General features: G+C 46.0%; 2 protein-coding genes across 2 annotated transcripts; one reads left to right on the top strand and one right to left on the bottom strand.

Moving 5' to 3' along the window:
• Positions 1-64: 64 nt before the first annotated feature.
• On the bottom strand, positions 65-13,955 carry LOC110498644 (SWI/SNF-related matrix-associated actin-dependent regulator of chromatin subfamily A member 5). Its single transcript, XM_036954240.2, has 23 exons — positions 13,661-13,955; positions 12,700-12,810; positions 12,449-12,615; positions 12,209-12,309; positions 11,634-11,734; positions 11,236-11,415; positions 10,696-10,851; positions 10,406-10,537; positions 10,130-10,198; positions 9,699-9,808; positions 9,365-9,591; positions 9,016-9,137; positions 8,650-8,802; positions 8,271-8,403; positions 8,002-8,150; positions 7,576-7,803; positions 2,917-3,030; positions 2,509-2,631; positions 2,194-2,326; positions 1,913-2,031; positions 1,291-1,503; positions 1,010-1,123; positions 65-770 (listed from the first exon to the last, which is right to left on the bottom strand). The coding sequence occupies exons 1-23, from the start codon at positions 13,733-13,735 to the stop codon at positions 702-704; spliced, it is 3,099 nt and encodes a 1,032-aa protein (XP_036810135.2). The 5' UTR covers positions 13,736-13,955; the 3' UTR covers positions 65-701.
• On the top strand, positions 13,950-24,048 carry LOC110497360 (ubiquitin carboxyl-terminal hydrolase 38). The gene is made up of 11 exons (XM_021573425.3): positions 13,950-14,443; positions 14,945-15,680; positions 16,349-16,484; positions 16,645-16,774; positions 17,434-17,535; positions 18,136-18,294; positions 18,566-18,759; positions 18,960-19,059; positions 19,188-19,294; positions 20,164-21,544; positions 23,050-24,048. Exons 2-11 carry the CDS (start codon positions 14,999-15,001, stop codon positions 23,209-23,211), a joined length of 3,153 nt encoding a protein of 1,050 aa, XP_021429100.3. The 5' UTR covers positions 13,950-14,443; positions 14,945-14,998; the 3' UTR covers positions 23,212-24,048.
• Positions 24,049-24,294: the final 246 nt, after the last annotated feature.

Raw genomic sequence — 24,294 nt, 5'->3', positions numbered from 1 at the left:
GTGTGAAAAGCTTTGCACAAATATTCAACAGAAGTACATATTTTTTTGCATAAGAATAGACTTATTTAAAAAAGGGGAAATTTATTAGTGACACGTTCCAAAAATACATTTTCAACAATGTAGGTCGGTAACATAACAGAGTGGGAGGGGGGGGTACATACAGGTATCGGTACATACAGGTATCGGTAGATACCGGTAGATACAGGTATCGGGTACATACAGGTATCGGTACAATCAATGGAATGTGATAACATAACCAACAGGCATAAATTAATCTCTCGTCACCTCACGAACTAGTAAAAAAAAGTGTAGAAAACTAAAACAAAGAAAATTCAACTAAATCAGCGCAGCCTCAGTATGTCAGTTAGTCCCTACTAGCAGGCCTGTGAATAGAAGGAATACAATAGGGAAAGGGGGATACCTAGTCAGTTGTATAACTGAAATGTGTCTTCCGCATTTAACCCAACCCCTCTGAATCAGAGAGGTGCGCGGGGCTGCCTTAAATCGACACTAAGAACCTAGGTTCCCTCCTGGAATCTTCTAGATAGAACAACACGCTATAGTGAAGAAAAGTTCAGTCCTTTTGGGTTTTATACAGTAAATCATCATCATGTATCACCACAGTAACCCGTACAAAACAAACAGACGCTACGACTACTATACTGCTGCCTGCCGCTGCCCTCATTCTGACCACCACCGCCTCACAGCTTTAGTTTTTTCCTGCGGCCTCCTCGCGGGTCTGGGGTCCCGTCTCCCTTACGCTTCTGAGCCTGAGGAAGTGTGGGGTGAAGAGGAAGACAGAAACGGAGCGTCAGCTCAAATGATCATAAAAATAATACAATAACGTCTGCTTACAATGATATATTGGTTTAGACAAGACTATATAGTGGAAAAGAACATTGTGTGATATTGTTAGTGTCGTGTGTGTCTTCCTGCACAGTGATAGAGGACTGCATGACCAGAGAATTCAGTGATGGACAGGAAGTGGAGTGGAGCGTTGTGATCTTACAGAAGACTGACTCCGTGGTCCTTTCTTCTTCTTCTCTGCCTTCTCCCTCTCCTCCAGCTCCATGTTCTCTCGTTCAATCAGGGTGATCAGGGTGTTGCATCGCCTCTGGAGCTCCTACACACACAAGTATACAACCACAACATGTGTAATGTTTTGAATGAATGGTTATCATTCAATCACTGAAGAAGTAAAGACACATTTCCATCTACAGGTTGTACTCTATTGATTCTACAACAAAGTTGTACTTAATTCCACTGTCGGCCCGGGGCCACTCCACTCACCATGGCGGTCCTGGACTTGAGGAACCAGTCGAAGCGAAACTGGGGCGAGTTGCGGATGCACTGGCGCAGCTCGTCGTAGACCGACTCCTTTTCGAAGCCCAACTTGTGCAGCATGCAAATGAGGAAGCGGTCCTCCTCCTCCGTGTAGTTCTTCCCCTTGTTGGTGCCGTACGAGATCCTCAACTGGTGGAATGGCGCCTTGTAGCGACCAATCTACAACGAGGGAGAGAAAAGATGTCCTTCAGGGTGTATGGTAAGCCTCTGGTAGACATGATCAGACACCAGCTCCAGACACATACCTTCATAAGGGTTGGGAGGGCCCAGACACATACCTTCATAAGGGTTGGGAGTGGCCCAGACACATACCTTCATAAGGGTTGGGAGGGCCCAGACACATACCTTCATAAGGGTTGGGAGTGGCCCAGACACATACCTTCATAAGGGTTGGGAGGGCCCAGACACATACCTTCATAAGGGTTGGGAGGGCCCAGACACATACCTTCATAAGGGTTGGGAGTGGCCAGAGGTTTTCACAACTGTATCGATCATCTGATCAAAATAAAAAATGTCTTGGCTCCCCAATGTTGTTCTTGTTAACGATGACCTCACTGAAATGGCTTACCTTTGTGTCCAGTGCTTTCTTGATGCTGATCCTCCTCTGGATGCGGGCCTCTCCCCTCTCGATCTGAGCCATGATCTTCTCAATGTCCTGCAGCTCGTTGCAACGCTCCCAGAACACAGCTGTGTGTGTACACACACACACACACGTTTAGATCATAATACTCTAGATCTCGGTCATACACTTGGGAGTAATGTCCACTAGCTATATAAGAAGTAGATTCAGATACATTTCTGCAATTTGAAAAGAAAAATAAGGAAAATGTTTTTTTTTCTTCTTCTTACCGGAATATTCCATGACTTCCTCTGGGGTTTTGCCCTCCACCTCTCTGGCGATGTTCTCGATGTCGTCTCTCCCCCACTTCTCATTGGCTTTGATGAACTGGTTAAAGTCACGCTTGTTCCAGATGGTGAAGCCCTGTGGAGAGATCGATGACAGTTTGTAACGACACAAGCCACAAATGCTAACATTTTTCTCTAGTTTGTAGTTGAAGCCATTAAAGAGTATCTCAACTGAACTACATGTAGTTCTATAAATATGACATGGCACTATGATGAATGTCTAGTGTTTAAGTTGGAGGTCTTGTTTCAGCCAATTACCTGCGAGAGGAGGTTCTCCTTCTCCTCCAGCTCCTCCTCTGATAGGCCTTCGGCCTCGTCAATCTTGGCCTGCTCCTCCTTCTGGTGCTGGGCCGAGTTGGGCAGTTCTGGGTTACGAGGAACCTGGAGAGATAATGGATAACACATATACACTTAAACTCTCAACAGATACATCCCATTCTAAACCAAACCGACTGTGTTGGTTTGAAACTGCACAGAGGAGATCCAAAATGTCCGCCGTCTGATGGAACATTATCACACTGATGGCGTCATAATTGACCAGAGAGGAGGCTGAGGGGAGGATGGCTCAAACACATATACACCATTCCAGCCTTTAGTATGAGCCCGTCATTCGATTTTAAGTGTCACCTGCCATCACTGACACTAGTAACAGTACATGTTGTATACCTTGTAGCCGATAGTCTTCCTGTAGAATAGGATCTCTTTCTCCAGCAGTTCAAACAGCCTTGGGGGGAAGAACTGGAAGTCCTGCACATTGGGCTGCTTAGGTGGACGAGGAGCCTGGAAGAGGAGAACAGCAGTTTTAGTCATGGAGAAAGATGGTCTGGAAGAGGAGAACAGCAGTTTTAGTCATGGAGAAAGATGGTCTGGAAGAGGAGAACAGCAGTTTTAGTCATGGAGAAAGATGGTCTGGAAGAGGAGAACAGCAGTTTTAGTCATGGAGAAAGATGGTCTGGAAGAGGAGAACAGCAGTTTTAGTCATGGAGAAAGATGGTCTGGAAGAGGAGAACAGCAGTTTTAGTAATGGAGAAAGATGGTCTGGAAGAGGAGAACAGCGGTTTTAGTCATGGAGAAAGATGGTCTGGAAGAGGAGAACAGCAGTTTTAGTCATGGAGAAAGATGGTCTGGAAGAGGAGAACAGCAGTTTTAGTCATGGAGAAAGATGGTCTGGAAGAGGAGAACAGCAGTTTTAGTCATGGAGAAAGATGGTCTGGAAGAGGAGAACAGCAGTTTTAGTCATGGAGAAAGATGGTCTGGAAGAGGAGAACAGCGGTTTTAGTCATGGAGAAAGATGGTCTGGAAGAGGAGAACAGCAGTTTTAGTCATGGAGAAAGATGGTCTGGAAGAGGAGAACAGCAGTTTTAGTCATGGAGAAAGATGGTCTGGAAGAGGAGAACAGCAGTTTTAGTCATGGAGAAAGATGGTCTGGAAGAGGAGAACAGCGGTTTTAGTCATGGAGAAAGATGGTCTGGAAGAGGAGAACAGCAGTTTTAGTCATGGAGAAAGATGGCCTGGAAGAGGAGAACAGCAGTTTTAGTCATGGAGAAAGATGGTCTGGAAGAGGAGAACAGCAGTTTTAGTCATGGAGAAAGATGGTCTGGAAGAGGAGAACAGGAGTTTTAGTCATGGAGAAAGATGGTCTGGAAGAAGAGAACAGCAGTTTTAGTCATGGAGAAAGATGGTCTGGAAGAGGAGAACAGCAGTTTTAGTCATGGAGAAAGATGGTCTGGAAGAGGAGAACAGCAGTTTTAGTCATGGAGAAAGATGCTCTGGATGAGGAGAACAGCAGTTTTAGTCATGGAGAAAGATGGTCTGGAAGAGGAGAACAGCAGTTTTAGTCATGGAGAAAGATGGTCTGGAAGAGGAGAACAGCAGTTTTAGTCATGGAGAAAGATGGTCTGGAAGAGGAGAACAGCAGTTTTAGTCATGGAGAAAGATGGTCTGGAAGAGGAGAACAGCAGTTTTAGTCATGGAGAAAGATGGTCTGGAAGAGGAGAACAGCAGTTTTAGTCATGGAGAAAGATGGTCTGGAAGAGGAGAACAGCAGTTTTAGTCATGGAGAAAGATGGTCTGGAAGAGGAGAACAGCAGTTTTAGTCATGGAGAAAGATGGTCTGGAAGAGGAGAACAGCAGTTTTAGTCATGGAGAAAGATGGTCTGGAAGAGGAGAACAGCAGTTTTAGTCATGGAGAAAGATGCTCTGGATGAGGAGAACAGCAGTTTTAGTCATGGAGAAAGATGGTCTGGAAGAGGAGAACAGCAGTTTTAGTCATGGAGAAAGATGGTCTGGAAGAGGAGAACAGCAGTTTTAGTCATGGAGAAAGATGGTCTGGAAGAGGAGAACAGCAGTTTTAGTAATGGAGAAAGATGGTCTGGAAGAGGAGAACAGCGGTTTTAGTCATGGAGAAAGATGGTCTGGAAGAGGAGAACAGCAGTTTTAGTCATGGAGAAAGATGGTCTGGAAGAGGAGAACAGCAGTTTTAGTCATGGAGAAAGATGGTCTGGAAGAGGAGAACAGCAGTTTTAGTCATGGAGAAAGATGGTCTGGAAGAGGAGAACAGCAGTTTTAGTCATGGAGAAAGATGGTCTGGAAGAGGAGAACAGCGGTTTTAGTCATGGAGAAAGATGGTCTGGAAGAGGAGAACAGCAGTTTTAGTCATGGAGAAAGATGGTCTGGAAGAGGAGAACAGCAGTTTTAGTCATGGAGAAAGATGGTCTGGAAGAGGAGAACAGCAGTTTTAGTCATGGAGAAAGATGGTCTGGAAGAGGAGAACAGCGGTTTTAGTCATGGAGAAAGATGGTCTGGAAGAGGAGAACAGCAGTTTTAGTCATGGAGAAAGATGGCCTGGAAGAGGAGAACAGCAGTTTTAGTCATGGAGAAAGATGGTCTGGAAGAGGAGAACAGCAGTTTTAGTCATGGAGAAAGATGGTCTGGAAGAGGAGAACAGGAGTTTTAGTCATGGAGAAAGATGGTCTGGAAGAAGAGAACAGCAGTTTTAGTCATGGAGAAAGATGGTCTGGAAGAGGAGAACAGCAGTTTTAGTCATGGAGAAAGATGGTCTGGAAGAGGAGAACAGCAGTTTTAGTCATGGAGAAAGATGCTCTGGATGAGGAGAACAGCAGTTTTAGTCATGGAGAAAGATGGTCTGGAAGAGGAGAACAGCAGTTTTAGTCATGGAGAAAGATGGTCTGGAAGAGGAGAACAGCAGTTTTAGTCATGGAGAAAGATGGTCTGGAAGAGGAGAACAGCAGTTTTAGTCATGGAGAAAGATGGTCTGGAAGAGGAGAACAGCAGTTTTAGTCATGGAGAAAGATGGTCTGGAAGAGGAGAACAGCAGTTTTAGTCATGGAGAAAGATGGTCTGGAAGAGGAGAACAGCAGTTTTAGTCATGGAGAAAGATGGTCTGGAAGAGGAGAACAGCAGTTTTAGTCATGGAGAAAGATGGTCTGGAAGAGGAGAACAGCAGTTTTAGTCATGGAGAAAGATGGTCTGGAAGAGGAGAACAGCAGTTTTAGTCATGGAGAAAGATGCTCTGGATGAGGAGAACAGCAGTTTTAGTCATGGAGAAAGATGGTCTGGAAGAGGAGAACAGCAGTTTTAGTCATGGAGAAAGATGGTCTGGAAGAGGAGAACAGCAGTTTTAGTCATGGAGAAAGATGGTCTGGAAGAGGAGAACAGCAGTTTTAGTAATGGAGAAAGATGGTCTGGAAGAGGAGAACAGCGGTTTTAGTCATGGAGAAAGATGGTCTGGAAGAGGAGAACAGCAGTTTTAGTCATGGAGAAAGATGGTCTGGAAGAGGAGAACAGCAGTTTTAGTCATGGAGAAAGATGGTCTGGAAGAGGAGAACAGCAGTTTTAGTCATGGAGAAAGATGGTCTGGAAGAGGAGAACAGCAGTTTTAGTCATGGAGAAAGATGGTCTGGAAGAGGAGAACAGCGGTTTTAGTCATGGAGAAAGATGGTCTGGAAGAGGAGAACAGCAGTTTTAGTCATGGAGAAAGATGGTCTGGAAGAGGAGAACAGCAGTTTTAGTCATGGAGAAAGATGGTCTGGAAGAGGAGAACAGCAGTTTTAGTCATGGAGAAAGATGGTCTGGAAGAGGAGAACAGCGGTTTTAGTCATGGAGAAAGATGGTCTGGAAGAGGAGAACAGCAGTTTTAGTCATGGAGAAAGATGGCCTGGAAGAGGAGAACAGCAGTTTTAGTCATGGAGAAAGATGGTCTGGAAGAGGAGAACAGCAGTTTTAGTCATGGAGAAAGATGGTCTGGAAGAGGAGAACAGGAGTTTTAGTCATGGAGAAAGATGGTCTGGAAGAAGAGAACAGCAGTTTTAGTCATGGAGAAAGATGGTCTGGAAGAGGAGAACAGCAGTTTTAGTCATGGAGAAAGATGGTCTGGAAGAGGAGAACAGCAGTTTTAGTCATGGAGAAAGATGCTCTGGATGAGGAGAACAGCAGTTTTAGTCATGGAGAAAGATGGTCTGGAAGAGGAGAACAGCAGTTTTAGTCATGGAGAAAGATGGTCTGGAAGAGGAGAACAGCAGTTTTAGTCATGGAGAAAGATGGTCTGGAAGAGGAGAACAGCAGTTTTAGTCATGGAGAAAGATGGTCTGGAAGAGGAGAACAGCAGTTTTAGTCATGGAGAAAGATGGTCTGGAAGAGGAGAACAGCAGTTTTAGTCATGGAGAAAGATGGTCTGGAAGAGGAGAACAGCAGTTTTAGTCATGGAGAAAGATGGTCTGGAAGAGGAGAACAGCAGTTTTAGTCATGGAGAAAGATGGTCTGGAAGAGGAGAACAGCAGTTTTAGTCATGGAGAAAGATGGTCTGGAAGAGGAGAACAGCAGTTTTAGTCATGGAGAAAGATGCTCTGGATGAGGAGAACAGCAGTTTTAGTCATGGAGAAAGATGGTCTGGAAGAGGAGAACAGCAGTTTTAGTCATGGAGAAAGATGGTCTGGAAGAGGAGAACAGCAGTTTTAGTCATGGAGAAAGATGGTCTGGAAGAGGAGAACAGCAGTTTTAGTCATGGAGAAAGATGCTCTGGATGAGGAGAACAGCAGTTTTAGTCATGGAGAAAGATGGTCTGGAAGAGGAGAACAGCAGTTTTAGTCATGGAGAAAGATGGTCTGGAAGAGGAGAACAGCCGTTTTAGTCATGGAGAAAGATGCTCTGGAAGAGGAGAACAGCAGTTTTAGTCATGGAGAAAGATGGTCTGGAAGAGGAGAACAGGAGTTTTAGTCATGGAGAAAGATGGTCTGATTCATTCCACACAGCTATTCCCAGTGGCGTGCGTATACATAGCCAGAGGCCGGCGGTAGCGAGGCTTACCTTGGGTGCTTTGGGCTCGCTGACACGCAGGGCCTCTCTGAAGTAGGCATCCACTGCGTAGTTGGCCTTCCTCTCTCTCTTGGGTGGCTCGATCCAGTTGGTGACCACCTTCTTCTTCTCCCTGTAGTCCTCTCCTTCGAAGGTGTACACACTGTTGTCGGACTCCATGGTGAAGTTCCTCAGGGAGCTCTCGCCCATGGTGTTCATCTTCTCCTTCAACTCCATGGTCTGTCAGATACAAACACACAGCAAAGCGTTAGCATCTAGCTACACATTGCTAATGTGTTTGGCCTCTAGATACTGCCATTTCAACCCACATATAGCAATGCTAATGCTATCACATATTATATAAATGATCTGAGTGCAGATAAACGCTAATGCTAGGCCCAATGCTAGCGCTAGGCCCTTGTCCGTCTGTGTTTTGACCTTCTTCTCGCCTCGCTCCAGGATCTCGTCGATGTCATCGTCGGTGATGTCGCTCTCCTTGGAGGCGAAGACGTGCGTGGCGCCGTGCCGGATGATAGACAGCATCTCGTCCTTCCCCAGCTTGTTGGCATTGGGATCCACTAGCCTTCCTGTAGAACAGACACAGTAGACACAGACAAGTCAGCCAGTTGCATTACCAAGACATTGACTTCAATAGTGTAGGTTTGAAACTGGGAAGAGGAGATCCAAAATGGCCACCGGTGCAGTACCTTGCTGGATGACGATGGAGTCCAGTTGGAGCTTCATCTCGGCTCGCTCCACGATCCTCTCCTCTACTGTGTTTTCCGTGATGAAACGGAACACGCGCACCTGCTTCTTTTGACCAATCCTGTGAGCTCGGTCCTGAGAAGAAATGTTAAATGAACCAATCAGGTAAGTGTCTAACAGTTACCAGGTAGAAGCATCTTGATCAATTAAGTTACTGAGAGATTCTATTGAATGTAAGCTCACTTGTTGTGATATGATTCAAACTAGGGGGAATTGAACATGTTAAATCTGTAGGGCAAATTCTAATTAAAGTAATAGTAAAATGTCATATAAAAGACTGATTAATTAGTCCACGAACGTGTGTGCATGAGAGGTACTGACCATGGCCTGTAGGTCGACCTGAGGGTTCCAGTCTGAGTCGTAGAGGATGACCACGTCAGCTGTGGCCAGGTTAATACCCAGCCCTCCGGCCCTGGTGCTCAACATGAAGATGAACTTAGGGCTGTCCTCCTCATTGTACGCGTTGATGGAGATCTAGAGGAACATGGGAAATGAAGTGTGTTCAAACTGCGACAAGTTAAATTGTTTGAATTTACAAGCCATTTATTAGCCTGGTCCCAGATCTGCGTGTGCTGCCCTGCCAACTACTATGGTCAATGTCACACCAAGGCAGCACAAACAGATCTGGGACCAGGGTAATAAGCCAGTGCCGTTAATGAGATCCAGGAGTGGGAGTCATAGTCGTACCTGTCTCTCCTCGTGGGGCGTCTGTCCGTCCAGGCGACAGTAGCCGAAGTTGCGCCACATGCAGTAGTCCTCCAAGATGTCCAGCATCCTGGTCATCTGGCTGAAGATCAGCACACGGGAGCCTGGGAGAGGGAGGGGAGTTCAAAATGGCCACCAATCAATCATCCACCAAGCCTACACTGCTGCAACTTTAACATAGTAGTTTGAATAACAAAAAGTCTGAAATAGCCTTTACACAACACCGTCCCCATATCAACCTTAAAGTTGAAAGGGCCACAGGGCCATCAAACAGGCCATAAAAACACCCATTTTGTAACCGGTCTTAGAGGGGAGCCTTTCGTCCACCCACCCTGAGCCTTCATCTTGGGCAGCAGCTTGTCAAGGACGGCCATCTTGCCGCTGTTGACGGCCAGGTGCAAGTCGGTGGTGTAAGGCGGGCCGGGCTCGGCCCCGTCAAACAGGTACGGGTGGTTGCAGCACTTCCTCAGCTGCATCAAGACGTTGAGCAGGCGCATCTTGTCCATCTTCCCTGCAGAGTTCAGGATGTCTATGTCCTTCATCAGGATCTTGGTGTACCTGAGGAGAGACGGGACACTGTTTTCAAATACACATTATAGTGCACGGGGCTGAAGAATTTGTTTGGCAGGGAAAGGGCATACGTTGACTGTGTGTGGGCTACTCACCATTCTCTCTGCATCTTACTCAGCCCCACGTACATCTTGATCTCTTTCTTAGGCAGCAGAGACTTCTCCACCTCATTTTTGATACGACGCAGAAGGAAAGGACGCAGTACCTACACACACGTACATAGAGAGAGAACAACCAATGAAAGGTAAGGGAAGGCCCCATAACACTATTTGATAAAAACCTACATGGATACATGTTTAGTTCATTAGGATCCCCATTAGCTGTTGAACATGCAGCAGCTACTCTTCCTGGATCCACAAAAAACAGTTCTAGACAAGAACAACACAAGATGTTACTACATTAAAATCGAAAGTAATACATTGTCAAGGCACCAAGAGACAAAAATACCATTTACTCACTATTCATATATACACAGTACACATTCATACAGTACAGTTAAATGTAAGGAAGTGTTTCAGATACTTACAGTGTGAAGACGTTCCACCAACTTCTGATCCCCCAGGCAGTTGTTGGTGTCAAACCATGAGTCAAAGTCCTTCGAGAGAAAAACAAAAAGTTAAATCAATCCATATTTTCGGGGCCCTTTAAATAAGTGAAAAATAGAGAATATTGTTATTTTCACTAAGTGTTATTAAGCCTAAATTCCTAAACTGTAGTATTAATGGAGGGCAATTGTCTGTGTGTTCAACAATTTGTTCCCCCCGGGTACATTAAAGTTCATCCTGTTTTATCTGCCTCTTACCTCTGAGGAGTTGAAGACGTCTGGCAGCAGGAAGTTGAGCAGGGCCCAGAGCTCGTGGAGGTTGTTCTGCAGCGGGGTGCCGGTTAGCAGCAGACGGTTGGTGGTCTTGAATTCACGCACTATCTCTGACAGCTACAGCGCAAACATACACGGGTCAGACAAACCATCTAAGAGTCTTTTGTGAGTTGAGCCCATTGACGTTTCGTTAGTGTATATACACATTTGAAATCACATATTTACATTTAATCAAATATGTATACAGTGTGTGTCAACTTTAGAAGCTCCCGAACCTTTGACTTCTCGTTCTTGATCCTGTGGGCCTCGTCGATGACCAGGTACCTCCAGTTAAACTTCTTGAACACGGCCTTCTCTATGATGAGCATCTCGTAAGAGGTGACACACACATCCCACTCCCCTGGCAGCAGCACATCTCTGATCAGGGCATTCTGGGGGGGGGGAATACAGGGTTATCGGTGGGGCACAAGACCAAAGCCCCAGCAACATCACCAGTCTAACTTCTGTAGTGCTGTAGTACAAGTTATTGAAAAATGACTAACTTGCATTGGATTTCATTATGCATAACATCCATTAGTCGTCTTATGTTGCAGGAAATCTACGTGTTACGCTTTCAGTTGCAGACGGAGAGAGAGAGATTAACGGACTATTTCCATGACAACATTTCTTCCCATATGGAACATTGGAAAACACATAAGCCTCAACACTGTCCCACAGTCACCACCCAATGCTTTCCAGCTGATCTACCGCAATCAACATGCCCTGTTCATTTTACATCAGAGAATTCATGTGGTCTGCTGCTGCTCATAGCTCACCCTCTGCTCTCGGTCTCCGATGAGGCAGACTGCTTTGAGGGAGGGGACCCAACGTTTGAACTCGTTCATCCAGTTGTACAAAGTGGACTTGGGCACCAGCACCATGTGGGGCCCAGGGATGCTCCTGTAGTGCTTCATGTACCCCAGCAGAGAGATGGTCTGCAGGGTCTTACCCAAACCCTGAAGGACAACAGGCAAGGTGAGAGTATATATAAAAATAAAACACAATCATTTGAATACCGATTTTTAGCATGAATGGGTATTTGGATGCTGTTACTGCTGTAGTCCAGGAGTAATCTTCATGAGTCACACACACACACACACACACCAAGAGATATGCATGTAGAACCACCGGAATACCAAAATATTTTTCACTTTAGTTTGAAACAAGAACCTACCATTTCATCAGCAAGGATCCCGTTGATTCCGTTCTCGTACAGAGAGATGAGCCAGTTCAGACCACGGACCTGGTAGTCTCTCATTGTACCCCCTTTTACAACTGTTGGGAGATAGATACAGCACAACATACTCAGTACTGCACAAGTTTGACATACTTCCCATTCAGATATGGACTATAGTAGTCCCGGTCAGAACTTTGCTACATTAAAGATGCACTACGCAGAAGCCATTTCCTGTTTGCTAAAATTCTAATAGTTCACCTAATTTCAGTCAGTGACAAAACAAGCAAGTTTAGTGTAGAGAATCTTTGTACCATCTAAACCATTGTGAAATGTATTTTCCATAACTAAAACATTTTGTATTTTCAGCTGGTGTACAAAACCGAAAGTAAAAGATGCTAAACTTAACCACGGATAGCATAGAAAATGAGAACCTAGAACAGATATACCGCATCTTAGACTTGCTTTCAATGAGAAGGACAGATCTATAACACACATTTCTATGAGAATTTGGTCAGGTCGCCCAAGACGTTATATATTGTAGCTCTAATGAGTAAAACCATGCGACTGCTTACAGGAGGGAGATTCGTCGAAGCGGGTGCAGACGTTGGTGGTCTTGCTGCTTTCGCTCAGCAGCTCTTCATCCTCTTCCTGCTCTGTGCGACGATGACGGTTACTGTCAAAGAGAGAAAGGGGTACCCGCAATTCATCAGAGACAGCATATCAAATGCCCCACACGTACACCCAATGTACTCCCACGGAAGACTGACGAATCATCGGGTCAAGTTGTTCTGCGTGTTGTGTTGTATACTCACTCTCCGACCGAGAGGAGATTCTGTTTCTCGTCCTTCTTGACACGAGGGCGCCCTGGCTTCATCTTGAGCGGGGAGGTGGGGGTCTTCTGGGCCGCGGGTTGGATGAAATGGGCAAACACCTCTGTCTGCTTCAGTAAGTACTCAAATCTGTTGGTCCGGTCTGATGCCTACACACAGAAAAGCAGTGAAACTTTGTGAGCAACAAATGACATATTAAAACTGTAAATGAACATCTAGCAGTGTGCCATTACCACTTTCTCCTCATAGGCTGGCGCTGTAGATGAAGAGGGGTCCTCATCTTGGGCATCCTGTCCGGCTTCAGAAGACTCCTCCTTGCTGGCCTCTGACGCATCATCCCTTTCCTGGAAAAGAGGAATGCAACGCCACTTTCAAAACAACTGGGAACTCAGAAATCTCAGACTTCCGACCCAAGTGCCTTCAAGATTGGGGAACTCAAAAAAAAGAAGAAAAAAAACATTTCCGACTGGGAAAAATATTTTGAATTCCAAGTTGGAAACTCGGGCATCTTTCTAGGGCAGTTTTTCCCAACCCTGGTCCTCGAGTACCCCCAACAGTACAACTTTTTATTGTAACCCTGGACAAGCATACCTGGTTCAACTTGTCAACAAGCCCTAAATGAGTTGGACGGGGTGTGTTTGTCAAGGGGCTACAACAACGAATCTGTTGGGGGTACACGAGGACCAGGTTCGGGAAAAACTGCTCTAGAGCTCCGACTTCCCAACCTGAAGATCACTGACGTCACGATTTGACTGGGACTTCCCAGTTGTCTTAATGTGAGATAAGCTGCACAAGTATACAGAGGATCGAATGCAGCGTCAAACAGATGTAAACAACTGCTACAATTTTATAGAAACCCTTGATGCGTATTCAAATCAAGTGTATTAGATGTAACGTTAGCTAGCATAGTTAGATGAGTGTTTATTAAACAGGCTAGCTGATAGCTCTCTACTATACAGTACTGCGAGACACACTCTCCGGGAAGATGGGTCGGAGCTGGTGATTAACGTTAGCTAACGACGCTAATGCTAGCTAGCTAAACAACTCGAGCTAGCAAAGACAAAGTTTGAGATGGCTCGCGTTGGAAGTGACAAAGGACATATGGTTGATTTTAGCATAATCTAAAAGTTGTTGAGCCATTTTTTCTAATGATGGGCTCAGAATTTGTATTATTATTATTTTGTTCAGGCTCACCTCCACTCCTCCGGTTTCTTCAAGTTCAACTGCTCGCTCTTCCCGCAGCTCCACGCCGTTTCCAGTCTCGGACATTGCTACCGAATTTCTTCCTCGACTTAAATCGATCGTCTGTTTATTCGATTACTTCGTCCGCCTATAAATGGCAGATATGGTTTTCAAAAACTTTATTTCAGAAAATACGCTGCTATAGTCCTACTGTTTATTATGAAAGAGACTGGCTGGCTACAAGTGATTCATTCGCTAGCTTCCTTTCCCCGCTACCCGCGTTCTCAAAGGTTCCGCTTTGTCTCGCGAGACTTTCGTAGCGTGGCTGCGTGTTTTCCCCCCGAAATGCAAAATCTGCGCACATTTACAAGTTATAAACCATCTGCTACATCTACCAGTCTAAATGCTATGCCTATCCAATGGCTATGAGCTCAGTTAGTGCGTAAAAGAAGTCCGTGGAATAATACATTTAGTTTTAAGTCATTACAAACCATTGTCAGTATGTTTATATTTGTATTTAAACAAACCTGTAATTCACAAAAAGTTTATATATTTGATTTTATAGTCGCCATTTTCGTTTTTTATTAAACAGGCAATGAGATCGTCAGCAGCAGAAGACTCCTAGAAAAATTCGTGGTCCATCGGAATGACGTTTCTGCAGGGCTTTTAAATTAGCTTTAAAAATATTATTTTATAATGTCAAAATAAGAAAATGAATGAGCTGTTAACCGGCGACTAATGTCAACTGGCATTTTATTATATTTTCATCGGATGCTGGTGTTATGAATTATATTGGTACGTGATGTTTGGGAAAATACATTTCTGCTAGCTAAGTTAGTGACATCTCCGGCCTGCTTTGTTGCAATACCATACACAGCTAACGTCATGCTAGCTAGTTTGTTAAAGAACGTTAACTAGCTAAATTACGAAAAACAGTTTGTTATCCACACCTGTTTTATTTGTGCATCAATGCCTTTAATCTCAGTTAATTTGAATTCGATAACATGCCGATTGTGGGTACTGTAACTAGCTCAATGTGTTAACTTGTTTAGCTAGCTAAGTTAGCTAGCTTTGTGATGATAAGGCAAAGCATGATGCTGTATTTTTGTTTACCTGTGGCTAGCTTCATAGCCGTGTAATATTGCTATGCTTATACAACTTTGCAACAAGTTGTTGACCGAATCATACGTCTATCTAGCTAGCTGTGGTGGACATGCCATGAAGAAATGGAAAGCTAGCCAGAATAAGTAACTGGTCACTAATGGTGGTTGATGTCCTGCTCGCTCTCGTCTTTAGGTGTGGACTGCTCCCTGATCTTTCCCCTCACAGCTATATAGATCGCCTGCCATCATGGATAAGATTCTAGAGGCGCTGGTTAGCTCCTCTCACTCAGTCTCAGTGAAGAAGGCCATTGTGAAGAAAGTAGTCGAAGCCGCAGAGAAAGAGGTCACGGCGGAGCAATGTCAGGCCCTGTACACCCTCACCACTCGCCTCATCTTCTTGGGTGAAGACGCATTCCAGAAACAGGTGGGCTTCCAGGTGCTGGAGGCCTATGCCCGCTACCACCGTGCTGATTTTGAGCTCTTCTTCAGCAAAGACTTTGTCCTGGGCCTGTTACAGCAGGGCTACGGCCCCCTGGACCGCAAGGACCCGGCCGTGGTTGACTACATCCATGGCTGCCTGCGGCTGCTGATCAGCTGTCCCTCGGTGCTGGATATCTTCTCTATCATCCAGACAGAAATCCTAAGGATGGTGTGTGAACGGCCTGAGCCAGCCCTGTGCGCCCGTCTCGCCACCATGCTCTCAGACTTCATACAGTGCATCCCCCGGGAGAAGATGGCCATTTTGTTCTGCCAGCAGTTGGTGAGGACCATTGGGTACTTCCACTGTCCTGCCAGCCAGGAGCGGGAGCTGAGGGAGTACGTGGACCAGGTGACCAAGGTCAGCACGTTGCTGCAGAACATCTGGAAGGCGGAGCCGGTCACACTGCTGCCATCTCTGCAGGAGGTGTTCGCTATAATCTCCTCCACTGGTGAGACTGAGGGAGGGAGCACCACACACAGTCACAGATGAGCACAAACGCACAACTTGCACTGTATGTGTCTATGCATCAATGTCCCATACAAGTTGGGGCGGCAGGTAGCCTAGTGGTTAGAGCTTTGGGCCAGTAACCGAAAGGTTGCTACATCGAATCCCTGAACTGACAAGGTAGAAATCTGTCGTTCTGTTCTGCCCCTGAACAAGGCAGTTAACCCACTGTTCCCAGGTAGGCCGTCATTGTAAATAAGAATTTGCTCTTAACTGACTTGCCTAGTTAAATAAATAAAGTTTTATAAATAATTTGTGCAAAATGAGCAGTTTCAAATACAATATCAGAAGTAAAGTAAAGTACACTATATTATTTTCTAATGCAGCCACTAATTTACCTCCACCTTCGCCCACCTGTGGAAAAACTAGGAATGTCAGGCTTGTTAGCACATGCTTGAGACTTGGAACAGTAACTTCTTTGTCATTTTAATGATCCAGGGTGGTGGAGAGTTCATGCACTGCTCAATATCAGACTTGAATTGGGTCACTTGGTTAGGGTAGAGGTTGTAAACAAGACATTTGAATACAATTGGGGCATATTTCATAAGCTGTGACCCCCCCAAAAAAGAACATCAGTCAATTATACTCAAGTTTTTTTTGTGTTCTGCACAGACCCCTCCTTCGACCCCTCCATTGCCCTAGCCAGCCTGGTCCAGCACATACCTCTCCAGATGATCACAGTTCTCATCAAGAGCCTTACCACCGACCAGAACGTCAAAGACACCAGCATGACTCAAGCACTCTGCAGGTCACTGGGTGCCTTTTACTGTGTTTTTTCATTAGCTAAACTGAATAAATGAATCCGTTGTATTTGCAGTGTGTATACTAGATGGGATGTAGTGATTTAATAGCGCTTTTCTGCCCTTATTTACCGTTCTCTCCATCTCTCTCTCTCTTTCCTTCCTCAGGATGATTGACTGGTTGTCTTGGCCTCTAGCCCACCATGTGGAGATGTGGGTCATTGCCCTGCTGAAGGGGCTGGCTGCGGTGCAGAAGTTCACCATCCTCATAGATGTCACCCTACTTAAGATTGAACTGGTGGGTAGTGTACTGACCACTATTACCTCAGCAGGGTGTGTCAATGCACCAATGAGCTAAGATGGTAGTTACACATGGTAATAGCAAATACAGTACTCTATATGAAGATGGGCAGAAACTGCTTCTCCAATAGAAATCCCTGATGACGCTGTAGGTGATGTCTTGGCGACGTTGGCTAGCTAAGCCCATGCTCAGAAACATGTCATCGTGTCGAACAGTCGTCTAGGCACTCCTTCGATATAAAGTAGTATTTGACAAAAATGTAAACGTGTCAGTTTGTCACTTTCACAAGGTTGGAGTAATAACATGTTCAACAACTGGTTGGAATCTAGGCTGTGACTTTAGATTTTGAGACGAGTCACAACTAAGGAACAATTTTTCACTTCTCTCATTGACTCACAAACCCCGGCCTGATCTGTTTCGCAAGCGTTCCCGGAAGTCTTGCGATGTTGCGCCTCTGGGTTTAGAAACTCTGTGGTGATGGCATCTATAACTACATATTAACTTCAGTTAGAACTGATGAATAGATGATCACATGAACGAAAATGTGTTCCTGTAGTTTGGTCATTATGGTGTCCAGCTGTATCACTTCTGAATTGTGTGTTTCTGTGTCAGTGTGTGTACAATACATATGCTATATGTTTTATCTTTGTGTGTAGGTGTTCAACCGTCTGTGGTACCCCATCGTGCGACAGGGGGCCCTAGTGGTTCTCTCCCATATGCTGCTGAGTTTCCAACACTCTCCTGAGGCCTTCCACTTGGTAAGAAACACACAATACAACTCGTTCTATTGCGCACCGCATGTCTTTCCCTCCTTCATTCCCCCTATTTAACTGAAATACCTTCAGGCTCCATTAAACTCCATTTCCCAGATGCACTCTCCTCTCAGCAGGGCTCTTCCACTAATGAGGTGTAAAGTGTTTAAAGCACCAAGATGGTCCTTTAGTTGACTGGTGGTGGTTTCATCTGCCATGATTGTCAATTCATTTTAAAAGGTTGATTACATTTATGTCAGTGTGACCCCCCCCCCCCCCCATGACAAAAAGGGAGGTTTAATGTAGCATGTGAAGGTTGATGTTTTTACCAGTCACTACATCAGTGTGTTTAGTGCTATTTTACTGCTATATGCAGTGCCTAGTTTCCTACACTGCACCTTTCCACCTTGTAACAGATTAGAACAGATGTGATGTGCACATGACCAAGAACATCATGTGTACCAGCACTGACTTTGCTGATGAGGATAAATTGACGTACCACGACTGTGATATGTTGGTTGTCTCACCTAGCTAACTGTACGTCTGCTAAACGACTTTACTGTAAATGTTTGTCTACATTACGTTCATTCAATGTGTTTTCCCCAGGTCGTGCCACACATAGTGGACCTGGTTCAGAGTCTGAAGCAGGACGGCCTGCCCACCAGTAAGGCTTTCCTGCTGCACTTCACAGAGCTCGTCCACTGTATGATGTACCAGTACTCTGGCTTCCCTGACCTCTACGACAACATCCTGGAGGCCATCAAAGTAAGACACCTTGACAATGAGTGACCACATGAGTGTTGCCCTTTTTTTTAATGTATCAAACATTTACTGTCCTTATATTATGATCCGCCTGACATTGGGGGGGGGGGGGGGGGTTACGTTATTTATGTGACCAACTGAGTGTTTGTGGCGTCGTGAATAATGTCATTATTGGAGGATGGACCTTCAAAATTCGGACAGTGTACAATACTATGCAGCTCGTGTAGTAAATGTGGTGTATGTAGTGTCTGAAAGGTGTCTCCCTCCCCTCTAGGAGCTACCTGGGCCCGGTGAGGAGAAGATCAAGCTGGTTCTGAACCAAAGTGCCTGGACGTCCCAGTCCAACTCGTTTGCATCAGGCCTGCTGAGGCTGCCGGGCAAGTCTGAGACGGGCAAGACTGGCCTCATCAACCTGGGAAACACCTGCTACATGAACAGTATCATACAGACACTCTTCTCAGCCACAGAGTGAGTAGTGGATTTAGTACACACACAACTTGTGTACTAAACACGTTGCATTTATATTGAGTTGACCGCATAGTTAACAAAGCTGTCTATATACATTCTGACTTGAATCCTCTCACAATATAATTATATAATGCTGCAATATTTATGTAGGAAGTTCTTATGAAATGCTCTGCACAAACCTTTCTATGGTCCTGTCCCAGTTTCAGGAGGCTTGTCTTATCGTTACGTCTGAATGATGCCACTGCCAACACACTGATGAAGAAACTGCAGCTCCTCTTCACCTTCCTCTCACACACCCAGGTTTGTCTCCCGCTGCTGTTAGTGGCCATCGGGTTTTTCAATGGAAATGACTATGGATCCATCCCTGACGTTTCACTTGGTGTGTGTATTCGGTGAGTGGTCATTCAGTTTGTGTGTCTCTCCTGCAGAGGGCAGCGTACGCCCCCAGAGTCTTCTTTGAGGCGTCTCGGCCCCCCTGGTTCAATGCAGGATCCCAGCAGGACTGTTCTGAGTACCTCCGCTTCCTCCTGGACAGGTAGTACACCATCTAGTAGACTGCTAGAGCACCCTACAGCTCCTTCCTCCTGGACAGGTAGTACATCATCTAGTAGACTGCTGGAGCACCCTACAGCTCCTTCCTCCTGGACAGGTAGTACACCATCTAGTAGACTGCTGGAGCACCCTACAGCTCCTTCCTCCTGGACAGGTAGTACACCATCTAGTAGACTGCTGGAGCACCCTACAGCTCCTTCCTCCTGGACAGGTAGTACACCATCTAGTAGACTGCTGGAGCACCCTACAGCTCCTTCCTCCTGGACAGGTAGTACACCATCTAGTAGACTGCTGGAGCACCCTACAGCTCCTTCCTCCTGGACAGGTAGTACACCATCTAGTAGACTGCTGGAGCACCCTACAGCTCCTTCCTCCTGGACAGGTAGTACACCATCTAGTAGACTGCTGGAGCACCCTACAGCTCCTTCCTCCTGGACAGGTAGTACACCATCTAGTAGACTGCTGGAGCACCCTACAGCTCCTTCCTCCTGGACAGGTAGTACACCATCTAGTAGACTGCTGGAGCACCCTACAGCTCTTTCCTCCTGGACAGGTAGTACACCATCTAGTAGACTGCTGGAGCACCCTACAGCTCTTTCCTCCTGGACAGGTAGTACACCATCTAGTAGACTGCTGGAGCACCCTACAGCTCCTAAAATTGTATGACTCCAGGTATAGATGGAAAGAATGCATGTATAAATCTAGTGTTTTGAGAGAAGGATTTTAAGATTTCATGTTCACTCGAATGGGTGTTATTGAAAAGGACAGCTCTGTTTATTATGCTGTTACATTCATTTGCATGTTGTATTTTTGGTTGAACTTTCTCTTGTCTCCTTGTGTTCTGTTGCCAAGATTACACGAAGAGGAGAAAACCATCCAGGTTCTCATGTCAGCCAAGCCAAATGTTGTCTCCCCTGGCAACGGACCGAGCAACGACACCGGAGGTGAAACCTCTGCGGAGGATGCCGGAGTGTCACCCGTGGCCCCTGTGGAGGGGAAGTCTGAGGTTAATGACGAGAGGACGCTCATTGAGAGGATGTTTGGAGGCAGGCTGAGCACGGGTATCCGCTGTATGACATGCAACAGCGTCTCGGAGAAAGAAGAACCTTTCACTGACCTATCCCTGGCCTTCTGTCCCTCCACCACCTCCAGCCCTCTTCAGACCGAGGGCCCCTCAGAGGAACCCCGGGGCCCCTGCCAGGGGGCTGTCAACGGGGGCAGCGAGGCTCCCGAAATAGGCCCTTCTCCCAAACCCGTCACGGCCTCCACCACTGGCGTCCATTTTGTTCCAGGGTCCAGCGAGCCACCGCTGTCTGTTCCTGACCTGGTGGACTACTTCCTGGCGCCAGAGATCCTGGACAAGGAGAACGCCTACTTCTGCCAGAAGTGTGGCTCGCTGCAGCGGGCAGAGCGGGGGATGAGGGTGGTGGCGGCGCCCGAGTACCTCATCCTCACGCTGCTGAGGTTCTCCTACGACGCCAAGTGCCACGTGCGCCGCAAGATTCTCGACAACGTCACCATCCCGCCGCTCATGAGACTGCCCGTGCACGCCCCTCCACCCAAACACTCTTCGTTCTCTTCCTTGCCACCATCCTCTCCACTCCAAGTGGACTCACCCGAGAGCAGCGAAAACCTGGCCAAGAAACTGAAGCCGTCGCAGAGAGAGGAGGAGGAGGAGGAGACTGGGCTAGAGGGCGATAACGGGATGGCAGGAGGAGAAAGTGAGGTAGGGGTGTGGCCGGCGGCCCGGTTCGTTCCCTACGTCCTCAGCTCTGTAGTGATGCATTCTGGGATGTCGTCGGAGAGTGGCCATTACTACTCCTACGGCCGCAACCTCAATGGGGCCGACGGAGCCCAACACCACCTAGCCAATCCCCTCGCCCTGGGGGAGGATCTTGGCAACGGGCAGACTGAGCCCATCGCACTCACTTGCTCTGGGGCGACTCATCCCAAACAGGAAGTGGAAGAGGTGTGCGGAGGCCAGGCGGCCGGGGATTGGCTGCTGTTCAACGACAGCAGGGTAACGTTCACTTCGTTGGGGTCGGTTCAGAACGTCACCAACCGTTTCCCCAAGGACACGGCCTACGTGCTGATCTACCGGAAACAGGACGTTACGGGGGGGCAAAACAGTTCCGGGGGAGTGACGGCCAATGGCATGAGACTGGGCTCTGAACCTCCGCTGCAGAAAGAACTGATGGACGCCGTCACCAAGGACAACAAGCTCTTTTTACAGGTGAGAGAAGGGGGTGTGAGGAGTTACAGTATAGTGAATGAGGCGTTTTCTGTTTGCTCGTGTTTATCCAAGGGCTCTACTCAATTTCATTTACAGTATGTTCATTTTTGGTTTGAAACCTTAAGGAAATCGTCTCTTTAGTTATCAGAGCAATTTTTTGTTTCATCGAATACTCTTAAATTGGTGACGTGTAAGCAGCCTCTTCCATTGGCTTTACAAGTAGGACAAGCCTCACCTTTGACCCCCACCCTCTTAACCACGAGGGCAACAACTCATATTATAATAATCTACTTTCATCTCTCTCTCAATGACCAGTTTTAGATAACAGAGTAGCAGAAGGGTGAAAATCCGATTCGCTCCAACCAATTATCTCTACATAAAAAGCCCTCCTGTGTCGGCGCCTGTCATTTCTGTCACTAAATACAGGCCAAGGAGGGGTGACGCAGCCATTAGCATAACCGTTTAGTGTGATCCTGACCTAAATGATGCATCAGGCTATGCTAATGTATTGGCCCAGGGAAGTGGACTGTGTTCACTTATGATCACGCAAGCCTCCAATAACCTTCCTCTAATTGCTTGATTAGCATGGGACGCTGAGGTGCATGCGTGTTTACATTTTAGTCATTTTGCTCTTCTCCTGAGCAACTTACAATTAATGCATTCATCTTAAGATAGCTAGGTGAGACAACATATCATAATCGTATCACTACATTTTCCCTCAACAAAGTAGTACTCAGCAGGGGTGCAACTTTCACTGGGGATGGGGATGGGGGGGGGGGCATGCATGAAATTGCATTTTTGTCCCCCCCCCAGTTTTATCATTGGAATGTGATACAAAACAAGGCAATATTAAGGCAATACAGTATTTTTTTGATGCCCCCCCCCCCACTTCTAAAACCAAAGTTTCGCCCCTGGTTATCAGTGATTGTGGGGAAAATAGGTGTTTTTTTGTGGGGATGGCATCGGAATGTCAGACACGTTTCCATATTCTTCAGGGTATTTCTGGTAATGTCACGCTTTGCTCTTCTCTTTTGGACTTGTTTTTGGAATTTGTCCTTTCAATTTGTGCCCATGTTCAAAATTGAACAGGACCCTGTTTTCCATGTATCCATTGATGGGATTAAAGTAGTTCTGAACAAGCTTTGATCAAAACATGTTGCAAGTATTCAGAAAGGAAACCATACACATGTTACACATTTCCCTTGTGCTTTCAAGATGCAATTAGTCAAGTGAAATTTCATGAGTCGTTAATCTCTCAAAAAAACAAGACTTCAACCACGCATTTGCAGTAACCACAAGAGGACAGCAGAGCTGCATTTTCTTGCTCAGACAGAATACCCAAACTACTGGGTCATGCTCATTAGGACAGGCAACATTTTAAACTGTTCTGCATTGGAAAATTAAACTCCAGGTAGTCCCTGCCTGTTTCTATTTTTTTCCATTTGGTCCCTAATGAACGACCCTCTGAACAGTGTTTAATGGTCCCGAACTCTTTTGTCCAATAGGAACAGGAGTTGAACGCGCGGACCCGAGCTCTCCAGGCGGCCTCTGCCTCCTGCTCGTTCAGGCCCAATGGACCAGACGACAACGAACCCCCGGGCAGCTGTGGTCCCTCGGGGGGAGGAGGAGGTGGGGGGTTCAACACTGTCAATAGACTGGTCTTCTGATGGAGGAGGGACTGGGAAGAATGAGTGAGAGACAAGTAAATATAGCACTGAAAGACCACTGGACTCCAAATATGAGAGACATGCACAGAGAAGTCTGATTGGCTACTCATCCAGTGGAAGGTGAAGCACATATGAACGTAAAGAGAGAGAGCGCTGAATATCTTGGAGGGAGCACTTGAATACAAGGCATAATGTACACACCCACATGGACTTAAATCCAACACACAATACTGAAGTCAACACTGGACTCAACCTTACAGTGAGGGTCTTACCTCTCATGTCTGGCTCTGTCGTTTTATTATCGTCCATAACTCACAACTTTCTGCCTCGGGACAAGCTGGACCTCATAACCTTCTCTGGTTTGCATGCATTTCTGTTTTTCTTTTTCAAGCGGTGGGTTTGATTTTTGATAAGGAGATTCATTGATGTGTACTTGTCATAAGACATTTTTCATATGCAATAAAATGTACAGATATGGGTGTGAAAGTATATTCAATAAACATGGAATATGATCAACTAATGCCATGAATACTGTATACACAAAGTTTTAGATGCGATTCATCTTTTAATACAAAATGTGTGTGTTAATTGCATGCTGAACGTTTGACAACTTTCTTAAGGTGGGGTTGTGGTTCCTAACATTGACTCTTATAATTAAGTTATTCATTCAGGGATACTTTTATTTTGTTGCAGATTTTGTGCCTTTTGTTAAATATTATTAAACCTGAATTTACAAAAAGAATTTGACTGGAAAGACACAAACCTCAGCCTTGCTGTACAGTGTTTTAAAGTTATGTACAATACATGATTTCCCCCAATATTAAAGATGAAAGGGTCTTGTTTGTGTCTGCCTGCTCTGTCCGCCTAGCGCTACCCACAAGCCCCCCTGGTGAGTTTTACACCTTCACGTTTCACATTCTCCCACAAGTGTCATTTCGATGCTCTTGTATTATTGGCTTCTCTGAACACACTGCAGTAGCTAGCTATCGGCCGTATGAATGCATGGCTGTGTTCAGCTTCATGTCTTGTCAGTGCCCAGTCTGCCCACACACAATCAATGCCTCCTACCTTTTGTCTTATTCA

This window comes from Oncorhynchus mykiss, chromosome 19 (assembly GCF_057628025.1).
Source record: "Oncorhynchus mykiss isolate SJ-2025 chromosome 19, ASM5762802v1, whole genome shotgun sequence".
Classification (NCBI taxonomy): Eukaryota; Metazoa; Chordata; class Actinopteri; order Salmoniformes; family Salmonidae; genus Oncorhynchus; species Oncorhynchus mykiss.
This window is presented reverse-complemented; position numbering and strand designations above follow the sequence as displayed.

Coding starts and splice junctions, on each gene's coding strand:
- LOC110498644 (XM_036954240.2), bottom strand. CDS start 13,735: ATGTCCGAGACTGGAAACGGCGTGGAGCTGCGGGAAGAGCGAGCAGTT. Junction 9,138..9,364: donor GCCCAAGATGAAGGCTCAGG/GTGGGTGGACGA, acceptor TCCCTCTCCCAG/GCTCCCGTGTGCTGATCTTC. Junction 1,504..1,912: donor AGAAAGCACTGGACACAAAG/GTAAGCCATTTC, acceptor CCCTCGTTGTAG/ATTGGTCGCTACAAGGCGCC.
- LOC110497360 (XM_021573425.3), top strand. CDS start 14,999: ATGGATAAGATTCTAGAGGCGCTGGTTAGCTCCTCTCACTCAGTCTCA. Junction 15,681..16,348: donor CGCTATAATCTCCTCCACTG/GTGAGACTGAGG, acceptor TGTTCTGCACAG/ACCCCTCCTTCGACCCCTCC. Junction 17,536..18,135: donor CTCCTGAGGCCTTCCACTTG/GTAAGAAACACA, acceptor TGTTTTCCCCAG/GTCGTGCCACACATAGTGGA.